Raw genomic sequence first — 11,418 nt, forward strand, 5'->3', positions numbered from 1 at the left:
TGAGAACTTAAGCTGTCAATTTTGAGTCTATCACTATCTATTTGTAGGAATCCTTCTAGGTTTAGGTTTGAATTATTTGACATTAAAAAATTTAAAAATAAATGGTGAAAGGGAGCTAAAGTGGCCGGCCATAGGATGTGCTCAAATGAAAGATGATAACCGTTGATGCACTTAAGCCTTTCAATCAAATTTTGAGCCTTCTCTTCTTCTCTCTATTTTCGAATCCTTCTCTCTTTCTCTCTTCAAAAATTTGAACTCTTATAGTGATAGAGTACATGCCCACACATAGCAAGTTGGTACTCAATCATAGTGGGTAAGACTGTGAAGAATTCAATCAATTGAAGGAGAATCGGGCTCAAATATTGGTGATACTCTGCTACAGAAAGGATACAAAGGTTAGAGATCTAAGTGGAAGGAGTCATTTAATTCTGCTACAACCAATGTAAGGTTTCTTGAACTTTATATGTGTTTAAATTCCATTGTTTTACAGATTCATATTTAGGATGTTAAATAACATACACAGTAGTAAATCTAGATCCTGATAAAATAATTCCCAAAAACTGGTATCAGAGCCAGGTTATGATTTACTTTCATAAAATATGGATTTAAAATGATGTTTGTGTTGATGTATTCATGTTGGTTTTTGTGCATATTTGATTATTGTATGGAAATTGCAATTTTACGATAATAAATATTTTTAGTTTCGTTCTAGAAGTATTTTTCTTGAAAGTGGATGAAAAATTTATAAATTTAGGCTGTTACATTACTCAATTTGGATTTTTTATGAATTAGTTATATTTTTTGAATTTGAATAAAAATATTTGAAAGTGAGCAACACGCATGTGCGCGCGGACTGGGCATGCACACGGCTTCAGACAAGCCCATGACCGAGTTTACTCAGACAAGGGCTGTCCTAAGCCCCACTTGACCGAGCTTTCCCCCTCTAGAAGGCTGCATGTAGCCTCTTGTCACGCCATTTGCCCCCTTATGCGCGCGCGGGGAGTATGCTTTGCATACTCCCCTGTGCAATCTTATTTTTGTGATATCTTTTGATTCAAAAATTATTTTTTATTGAAAAAAATTCAAATTTTGGTAGAATTTTGTGTAGAATCCAAATTTTTAAATAAAAATTTAATTATCAGAATAAAATTAATTTTAATAATTATTTTAATTAATTCAAATTAGTTTTAGATATTAATAGCCTTTGAATTTGAAAATTTAATTTTTCAACTAACTAGTCTTATGGTTAATTTTGAAAGTTTTGATTATTTTTTGTTTATTTTATTTATTTTAATTATAAGATTAGATATTACTTATTTTTGTTAACGCAAATTTTTGTTAAAGATATAAGCTTATTTTCGTGATAGGATTTGCACAGAAATAATAGAAAATAAAAATAAGAAGAATAATGCAAAGATCACACCAAGTTTTTTACGTGGTTTTGCAGCTAAAATTTTGCATATTCCACGAGTCTATCTTATTAGATTTCTCTGATACAAACTATGGTTTTTTCTCTCAAGGATTTTTTGTCCCTTTTTTAGTACACTCTGCCCCTATTTATAGTTACATAGGGAGGCAGTTAATTACAATCAGATTCATATCTCACAACAATATTTCCCTAAAATTATGGAATTTGATTACATCCCACGTCAAATAAATATGGTTATTATTTGAAAAGCATACAGTTGTGATTTATTCGCTTTTACTGGGTCAATGCTGACATGGATTTAGATACGCGACAAAGTGCATCTCGCTGAGGAAACCTTAACAGCGAGCTGGAGCTTTTTCCATATCTTTTCGAGGTTGATAATGTAAATACTGTTATTTTTGCTATTGAAGATATAACGCTCCATCTGACAATTGCAGTTCTTGGTGACAAGGTAAACTTTAGCAGTCAACATCATTTGAATTTCAACTTCTATCTGAGAGGGTTGACTCGACGGAGCAGTGGATCTCATTGAAAGATGTCTGGAGCTGATAAGTGAAGGTACCATGAGTATGCCTTCCTATAGCGAGATGGATGCCTCGCTATTCGTTGTTCAAATTCGTTCAACTGTCATGCTTAGTTTGTATAATGTATATTATACGCTAAGTGTTCTAACAGTCAAGATGTCTCGTCACCATCTTTTTATACGTAGCGAGGTTGGTGCCTCGCTTTGTATTACTGATGCCATCCCTTTGATTGTGTCTTATGACGCAGAATGATTTCTCATCAATGCATAAGTCAATAATTTGTATATCCTTATCTCGCTTAAGACTTTACAGTCAGCAAGTTATAAATATGCACTATCAATCTCCGCATTAAATGAGTTATTCCATTTTAATATCCTTTAATATAATTGACATTATATTCGTTACGTCATATTCTCCAAGGTTGATACATGTCCTCCTCTGAAGTGCCAGCCAAATTTTGAGTACAACAATCGCCCCTTAAAAAGTTCTTTTTAATGAAAAGTGCTTTTTAAATGATTATAAATGGTATTTTTGTCATAATCCCTTTTGAAATAATGCATGTCCTCTGATTTTTGCAGTTTTGTGGTTTCAAGGCACATCAACATTTAATAACCTTCTTTTCCACTTCCTTTTTTAAATTTTACCCATTGGATCAATTGTCTCCTTAATCTGACGGAGATCAACCCAAGAGTATAAAACGAAAAAAGGATCCACCTTTTCATTACCTTTGCCATTTTCAAAAACTCTGTAAGCATTTCTGTAAAAAATCATACCCAGATTATTCTGAAACAGTGTATGCCATCTTTGTCATTGACATTTTTCTTATGATTTTCGTCCAATTTGATTTTCGACCTCAAGTATTTAGAGGGATCATCACGCCGTTCGTTGTTCCGTCAATTGCAGGACCATTCATCGTCCCAGAACCCAGCTTCAAATAGTAAGTGATTTCTCTCTTTATTTTCTTACATGCTTTTAATTTTGCGTTTCTCGGTTTGATCACTAGTTTCTTAGTTAGTACCTTTATCTCCTTATCTGGTTTTAGCGATTTTAGAGTGGAATTGTATCTGGGTAAATTTTAGGGTTTAAGCAGAACGTAGGTTTTTGAGTTTCTCCAATTTACCAACTTTTGGTTTGATAAATTTCATCCAGGAATTGGGATTGCTTTCTCTTTGCAGCAATATCCTAATCTGGTTCAGAACTTTATCGTCTAGAATATTTAGAAACAGAGTGTCCCACTGAACTTGCCATCCCATATAAACCCAGAACTTCAGAACCCAAATCCAAATTAGAGATAAATGATGCAAAAATTAGGGAACACATGGTAAAAACCCATCAAGATGATATTGCCAATCACCACAGATGCTTCTTGTAAGAAATTACAGAAGGAAAATGTCGTTTCTTGTGAGATGTTGCTTGGCCTGAATTCCCCAATTTATGGTCTATTCCTCTTGTTAGGCCTTTATTTTACCCAAAGTCACAATTGCTTTTGAACCGGTGACCTGGACTTTGAAATCATGATCTCCAAGTCTCAAAAATTAAAGACTCCCTAGGATCCTCACGGTACCTTCGAGGCTAAACTAATAGAGTCGAAGGTGCAAGCCATTGGAGATTACGTAGGTACCATCCTAAGGACTTGTGGTATTGAATATAAGCGAGAATGCCGAGTTAGATCGGTGGCTATTGGCGAGTTTAGTTGTTACCCACTAGGACGACTTACTCGTTAACCATCTGAGGGGACCAGTGGCGAGGCCAGGTTGAGTGGCTCGACCGGGATAGGCACTTGGAGCCTCGAACACATCAGGGTTGGAGCCGTTATCCCCCTGCGAGACTACTTCAAGGACTTCCTAAGCCATCTCGATCTTCCCCATTTCATACAGAATCCTTGCAAGTTTGAAGGTTATGTACAAAATTTTGAACTGGGAGTGTCCCGCTTCCCTGGAAATAGAGTATCTTTACTCTGTCAAGGCCGTTCCATCGAGGAAGAATGTAGTAGGGGATTTTTACTATCTTCGGACTCACTCAGGTGATCGTAAGATCATTGTAGGTTTTCCAAATAAAACTCTTTTTAAAGATTAATTCTTCTAGACGACTGGTCTTTTCCCCATCGGCACAACCACCTTTCGCATAATACGTAAGTAACTTTTGCTTAAGACTTGGTTAAATTGTTCCATGTCTTTTTACTCTGGTTTTGCTGATCTTAATTGTGCCTTTGTTTTTGACAACTGTCTTGAAAAGACTAGTTCTTACTCCTGAGATGCCCGAGTGCCGCAGGCTCCTACTGGGTCTTCCCTTTGGTCTTCGGTCATCTGAGTTCCTTTTGAACGAGGTCAATCTAAGGTCTGTGGGTCTCCTTACTGACAAGGAGTTTACTTGTGGTTACAAATATCCCAAGTATTCTTCTTCGCAGTAGGTCCCTGTACCAGCCGACGAGGAGGGTCAGGATTATGTGGCTTAGGCACATTATCTCCAGAACGCCGTCCCTTGAGAAGCCAAATAAGGAGTATCTCAAGGTAATCAATTCGGTCGGTCGCCCATAGTGCTTAGGGCCGAGCGTAACACCTTAGTGTCGTTTCGCGATAGTCATTATAACTTTTACAGCTGGAATCCCCTCATCATAGATCGCATTACACATAGGTTTAATAGTTGGTACCCAAGGTTTCACATCCAAATTAGATGTACTGACTTGTTCTATGGGATAGCCGAGCAATACGGAACCATGCTGGATAGGGCAAGTCATTTAGATGCGACCTAGGATTTAGAGCCAATTAACTCCTATGAGATATTCAGGATCAAGGGGTGTAGGGATTTTAGTGGATATTATAGTCCTTCCTCTTCGTCTTCTTCTGTTTATGGTAAATCCCTTAGGCAAGAGATTATGCCCTAGTTTCCCCTTTTACTTATTTTTAAATGAATGCTAACATACTATATTATCTCGCAGAAATGAAACTCGAGGATCTCTTTAATGTATCAGGCAAAAAGGGAAAGAAGAGGTTAACCATCTCGGAGGTTCCATCAGATATCGACTTGGAGCCCTTAAAATGGCCCAGGAAGACAACTACCAACAAGAAGCGAGCCTCCTAGACTGCTAATCTCAAGATCCCTAAAACTGAGACTCAGGCTCCGACCCATCCTTTGGCCCCCACACATACCGACGAGCCTATTCCCAAAATGACTTAAGCTTCTGCCTCATCGAGCCAAGCCCTTGAAACTCTTTCCTGTCGAGGCTGGGAATACTGGCCCGGAGTACACAGCTTGCTAGCATCATTTTAAGGCCCTCTTCCCCCACGAATGGGACTTAATCAATAACGGGGACCTGGAGAAGATGCTTGAAAATAGTGTACCTCATGGCCTCTCGGTAAATTCCTCTACCCTTATCTGCTTACTTCCTTTTTTAACATCCTTCAAAATACTCCTGCATTTTTGTTTGTTGGCTTTCAACAAACTTTCATTTCCTTGGCATGGAAAAAAGGAAATCCATGGAGAGCGAGATCCAAAACCTGATAGGTCTGCGCGAGGCTGTGACTAAGGAATGGAATGATGCCAAGTCAGAGAACACTCACCTAATCAAAGAAGTTGAGGAGGTGAAGAGGACTCACAAGGCCGAGCTTGAATGTAACACCCTAACTAGCATAGGCGTATTACGTGATTTTTAAACGTGCTGTGCAGCTCGTTGCTAATCAACGAGGTTTATGGAAATAGTGATTAATTAAAATTTTTGCTTTTTAATTAAACTTATAAAAAATTTTATACAAAAATACTCGGGATCCCGATTACAAAACACTTTACAAAAATTTACTGTCTAATACAAAATACTTGTCACCTAGCGACTAATTACAAAAAAGCACTACTGTCCCGAGGATCGTACACTCCAGGCCTAACCGCCCCGACATGTACAATCTTCACCGGCTCGTTCTCACGGTTCCTCAGCCTTGGCCAAACCCTTACCTACACATGAACATAGCACTGTGAGTCGACAGACTCAGTAAGAAAAGCATAAATCATAATCATACATAAATCCCGGGTTATCATCAAACGCCCATACCCCTGACCATAACCCTAAATGCCGTGTCCCACACGATACTGAGTCCCGAACGTTCATAATACGGTACTATTGACAAGTAACAGCCTATACTCGGTTCATTGGTCATACTCCAGCTGCTAGTCATACTCTAGCCTAACCGATGTGTTACAGTATCAGCCTATACTCGGTTCACTGGTCATACTCCAGCTGCTAGTCATACTCTAGCCTAACCGATGTGATACAGTCAAATAGCACAGTACCACCAACCCTAGAATCAACCTATACTCTGTATACTGGTCATACTCCAGTTGCTAGTCATACTCTAGCCTAACCGATGTGATATGGTCGGATGGTACGAAGCCAACATACATATCTAATGTAATCTAACAGGCTTTCTAACATGCACGCTAAACATGTAATATATATGCATACTGTTATACTAATCTTACCTCAATTCTGAATTCAGGTGTGTCGGTCAACCTGAGTGGAACGAACAGCTCGGCGGATTACAGGCTCCTAAACCGTAACAATCACAACTCCGATAAGTGACACGCTAAATCACAACCGGGACAAAGGTTTTAAAACCAAACTTAACCTACTATAACTTAATACAAAAATACCCCAAACTAGCAAGGAACAAACTGCCCGAAAACCCGAAACTAGCACGAAACGACAAGTTGAGAAAAACCGGTTTCACACCCTACTGCAAAATCTGAGTAACCGGTTTTACAAGCAGTGTAAAACCGCTTTTACCCAGAAAACCAACAAAAAACAAATCTCTAACCAAACTTTCCAAACTCAACCAAACTTTCCAGACCTGCTAATTAGACCCTAATAAACATTTTCCAAGTGATAAAACAAAGCTTTATGCACAAAATCAAAATCCACCATAAAAGCTCCAAGCTTTGAGTTCAAAACTCAAACTTGGTTAAATCTAACAAACATGCATCCAAACCAGCTCAAATCTACCTAGATATGCATAAAATAACTTCTGAAAACAACAACAAGCATCAACAACAAGTGCAGCAACAGATTCCATTATTTCTTTAAAAACCATAACTTTGAGTTAAAATTCCATAAATTGATAAAACCAACTAATCACCAACACAATCATTCTTGAATCAACATTTTAAAATCATGCTCTCACTACAGAAATCAACAACAACATACAGCAGCAAGTACAACAACAAAACTAAGCATGCAACCAATTCTAACTTGATTTTTCAAGAAACTAAACAGGAGAAGAGTAAGAGCTATACCTAGAGCTTGAATTGCACACAAAAATCTGCTTGAAAACCAAAGAAACACCAAGATTGTTGCTGCTCAAAGAGGGGCCGAAATAGAGAGGGCTTGAGAGAAAAAGGATTTTGCTTTCTTTTCTAATTTTCTAATTTTTGAATAAATGAGTTATAAAATTCAATTTTTCCTTATTTGTTTCAGCCAAAACTAAGAAGTCAAAGTCAAAAATAAATCAATTAATTGATCCACATAAAGACAAAACACTAAAAGGCAAAAAGACCAAAATGTCCTTGCCCACACAAAACTAATTAAAAGGTTTCTAAGGGGTACTTTGGGAAAACTCTAAATTCCCGACTAATCCCGACATTCCCAATGTCTAAATAAACCGTCCCACTATACTGAAATACTAATTTGTGATTCTACTGAGCCATACACCGAGTTCCATGTTGCCGAACACCGAAAATGCAAAATTATGAAATTTCACTATATGACATAAAAATGCATTCTGAATTCAAAAATAACAGCATAAATAATTATTTAAATATCTATAAATAATTTTCCATAATTAAACATGATTAACTGCTAATTTCCAAATTAAACTAAGCGGTCTTTACATTGAAGCTACTAAAAAGGAGGCAAAAGATAAGGCCGAGGCATACCAAAAACTCAGGAGGAATACAAGAAACTTCTGGAGGAATACCAAAAACTGCAAGAGGAACTTAACGTAGCCAAGGTGACGCTCGATGGCAAAGAATTCGAAACCATTGAGCGATGCAATGTTGTTGGACTACGTTCTATCTACCAAGCCTGGATGGAAAATCAAGGGATGACTACGAGTTTCTTGGGAAAGTCCGAAGGGGAAGTCCTCGCCTATTGCGAGAAGGATAAGAAGGAAGATGAGGAAGCCGAGGCCAGTAGAAGAAGAAGAATAAGAAGAACTGTCCAAGTCTCCTACTATGTAGGCTGGGTTTTTATTTATTTTTGTTTTATCTAGGCAAATGGCCTTAAGGCGGAGACAATAGTTTGCGCCTTGTGGCACTTTTGTAAAGACAAATTTTCAAGGATGGATGGCCAACTTTGCTTTTATTTTATCTTTTATTGAATGCTTCGTACTTTTACATTTGAGCTTAATATATCTGTTTTTTTGCATTTTCATTCACAACTTAAACCATTATGCTTTAATCAAATTTAAAATACTTTAGGCATTTCCATTGCTCGTATTTCATTTGATATTATTTAGGGTAAATACCATTTTGGACCCTGTGTTTTGAAAAAGTTACAGATTGGACCCTGTGTTTTGTTAAATGACAAAATGGACCCTGTATTTTCTAAAATAGTAAAAATAGGACCCTGGGCTTAATTTTTAACAACTTTTTTTTTAATACAACCAACTTGAAGACAATGCTTAACACGAACAGATACAAAAAAATGTAAACAGTTTTGTCATAACACTTTTAGATCAGATTATAATTAAACTTTATTTTGACAAAAAATCAATTTAGGGTCCTATTTGTACTATTTTAGAAAATACAGGGTCCATTTTGTCATTTAATAAAACACAGGGTCCAATTGGTAACTTTTGTAAAACAGAGGGTCCAAAATGGTATTTACCCTATTATTTAAGTAGTTAGTAATCTACTATGTGCACGAGCAGTGATTATCTGCTATGCTTTTGATTTGCGAGCAGTTATCAATTTTACTTTGCCTAAACAGTTATAATCTGTTTTAAACAAACTAGAATATACTTTTAATGATTCTTCACTTTGTATATTTTTGATTGCTTATATGAATAGTTATACCTTCTATTCATATATTAGGTTTAAGTATTTTCTCAAGACATCTTGGTGTCTTGTTGAATACTTTTCCACAAAATGTGAGACGTTAGTATTCAGCTTCGCACGTAGCTTATGAGTTATATCCCATTTACAACTTTTGATTTTCCTTTCTCGTGAGTAAGGTTTTTAATCAAAAATTTTAAAAAATTCTAAAGTAATGGGTTTGCAATATATCATGTATTTCCAGATAGATTCTGGTTAATCATACACATATGCCCCTCAAGTAATTTTAAAGGATGACACTTTGTAATTACTTGAAAAATGATTTAACTTTATTAATAACTTAAGTTCAAAATATTACATCAGAAATATGAGTTACAACATCAGTTCACTGGTAGTAGGGTCGTAAATATTCCACGTTCTAGTAGTTCTTTATCAGCGAGCCATTCAGCCAAGCCAATTTAAAAACCTTGGTTCCTACTATCGCTTCGATCACATAAGGACCCTCCCAGTTTGGGTTGAATACTCCTGCAGATGCATCTCTCATATTTGCAAATACTCACCTTAGCACCAAGTCTCCAACATTGAAGAGCCTCTTTTTCACCTTCTTGTTGAAGTATATTGTCACTCGGTGTTGGTATGTTGCATTAATAATTTGCGACTTAGTACGTTTTTCATCAAGTAGATCCAAGGATAATTTTAAACTTTCTGGGTTTTTTTCTTGATTATAAAACTCTCGTCTTTGATTCGAGATATTTACTTATACTGGCAACATTGCCTCTGAGCCAAATGCTAGCGAGAATGGAGTATAACCCGCTACTCTCTTCTCAGTTGTCCTGTGAGCCCAAAGTAATTGAGGTAGTTCATTGACCCATCTACCTTTGGCAACGTCTAGTTTCTTCTTGATATTATCCTTCAAGGTCTTATTAACAACTTCTACTTGTCCATTTGCCTGAGACCTGGATACTGACGAGAAGCTTTTGATTATCTTGTTCCTCTCGCAGAACTCAGTGAATAATTCACTATCAAATTGAGTCCCGTTATCTGATACTATCTTAATGGGATTCCAAACTTACAAATTATGTTTTTGACCACAAAGTCGATAACTTTTTTACAGGTTATGGAAACTAGAGGTTCAGCCTCCATGCATTTTGTAAAGAAATCGACAGCCACCACTGCGTATTTTGGTCATCCTCGCCCTGTGGGAAGTGCCCCAATAAAATCAATCCCCCATATTGCAAATGGGTAAGGCGAGGTCATCATTCTCAGTTTCATTGGTGGTACGCGAGGTATATGCAAAAATTTCTTACACTTATCACACTTCTTGACAAGTTCATGGGTGTCCTTGTTTATGATTAGCCAGTAATATCCTTGTCTGATAATATTTTTTGACAAGCTTTTCCAACCTACATGGTCCCCACAAAAGCCTTCATGGATTTCATTGATGATCTCTCTTGCTTCTGCACGAAGAACACACCGTAGGAGGGGCATCGAATAGCCCCTTCTATACAATTTGCCTTCTACTATCGTGTAGCGAGGCACAGAATATAGGAGTTTTCGTGCCTCGTTTTTGTCAGTTCGAAGTTGTTCGCTGAGAAGATAGTTGATTATGGGTGTCATCCATGTGGGCGAGCTATCTATCATCTCGACATCTTCCTTTTCGCATATACTTGGCTCGTTTAACATCTCCACTAGAACCAAGTTCAATTCATCCAATTAACTATGCGTGGCCAATTTTGCTAAGGCATTGGCATTATAGTTTTGTTCTCTTGGTATTTTCTCGATTTTGAAATAATCAAACTTTTCCAAGTTCTTCCAAACTTTCTTTAAGTACTTTGCCATTTTTAAGCCCTTAGCCTGGTATTCCCTGAGAACTTGATTTACAATCAGCTGTGAATCACTATGACATAGGAGATTTTTAACTTTCAACACTTCAGCTATCCTCAAACCAGCAATCAAGGCTTCATTCTCAGCCTCGTTGTTTGACGTGTCGAATTGAAATCTCAAGGCATAGTGAAAGTTAAAGCCTTCTGGTGAAATTAATATCACCTCTGCACCTGAGCCATGCTCATTGGATGCACCATCCACATATAATTTCCAAGTATCCGCTTCTCGTTGCACAAGCGGATTTTCCTCTGGAGTTATTCCTTCTATTAAGAAATCTACCAAGGCTTGGCCCTTGATGGACGTTCGTGGGTGATAAGTTATGTCAAATTGTCCCAGTTCAATTGACCATTTTATCAATCTTCCAGAAGCATCTGGTTTTGATAAAACTTGTCTCAGGGGTTGATTAGTTAACACCTTGATCGGATGTTCCTGAAAGTAAGGTCGTAACTTGTGAGATGTGTGGATTAGGCATAAGGCAAGTTTTTTAAGAGGGGGATACCTCGGTTCTACCCCCAGTAACCTCTTACTAACATAGTAAACATG

At 37.2% G+C, this 11,418-nt stretch overlaps 1 protein-coding gene across 1 annotated transcript; it reads right to left on the minus strand.

The window, feature by feature from the left end:
- Positions 1-9,748: 9,748 nt before the first annotated feature.
- Positions 9,749-10,674, minus strand: LOC133037034 (uncharacterized). Its single transcript, XM_061113840.1, has 2 exons — positions 10,399-10,674; positions 9,749-10,042 (listed from the first exon to the last, which is right to left on the minus strand). The coding sequence occupies exons 1-2, from the start codon at positions 10,672-10,674 to the stop codon at positions 9,749-9,751; spliced, it is 570 nt and encodes a 189-aa protein (XP_060969823.1).
- Between the last annotated feature and the right edge of the window lie 744 nt (positions 10,675-11,418).

The sequence above is a fragment of the Cannabis sativa genome, chromosome 4, assembly GCF_029168945.1.
Source record: "Cannabis sativa cultivar Pink pepper isolate KNU-18-1 chromosome 4, ASM2916894v1, whole genome shotgun sequence".
Classification (NCBI taxonomy): Eukaryota; Viridiplantae; Streptophyta; class Magnoliopsida; order Rosales; family Cannabaceae; genus Cannabis; species Cannabis sativa.

Coding starts and splice junctions, on each gene's coding strand:
- LOC133037034 (XM_061113840.1), bottom strand. CDS start 10,674: ATGTTAAACGAGCCAAGTATATGCGAAAAGGAAGATGTCGAGATGATA. Junction 10,043..10,398: donor AAGGCTTTTGTGGGGACCAT/GTAGGTTGGAAA, acceptor AATCCCATTAAG/ATAGTATCAGATAACGGGAC.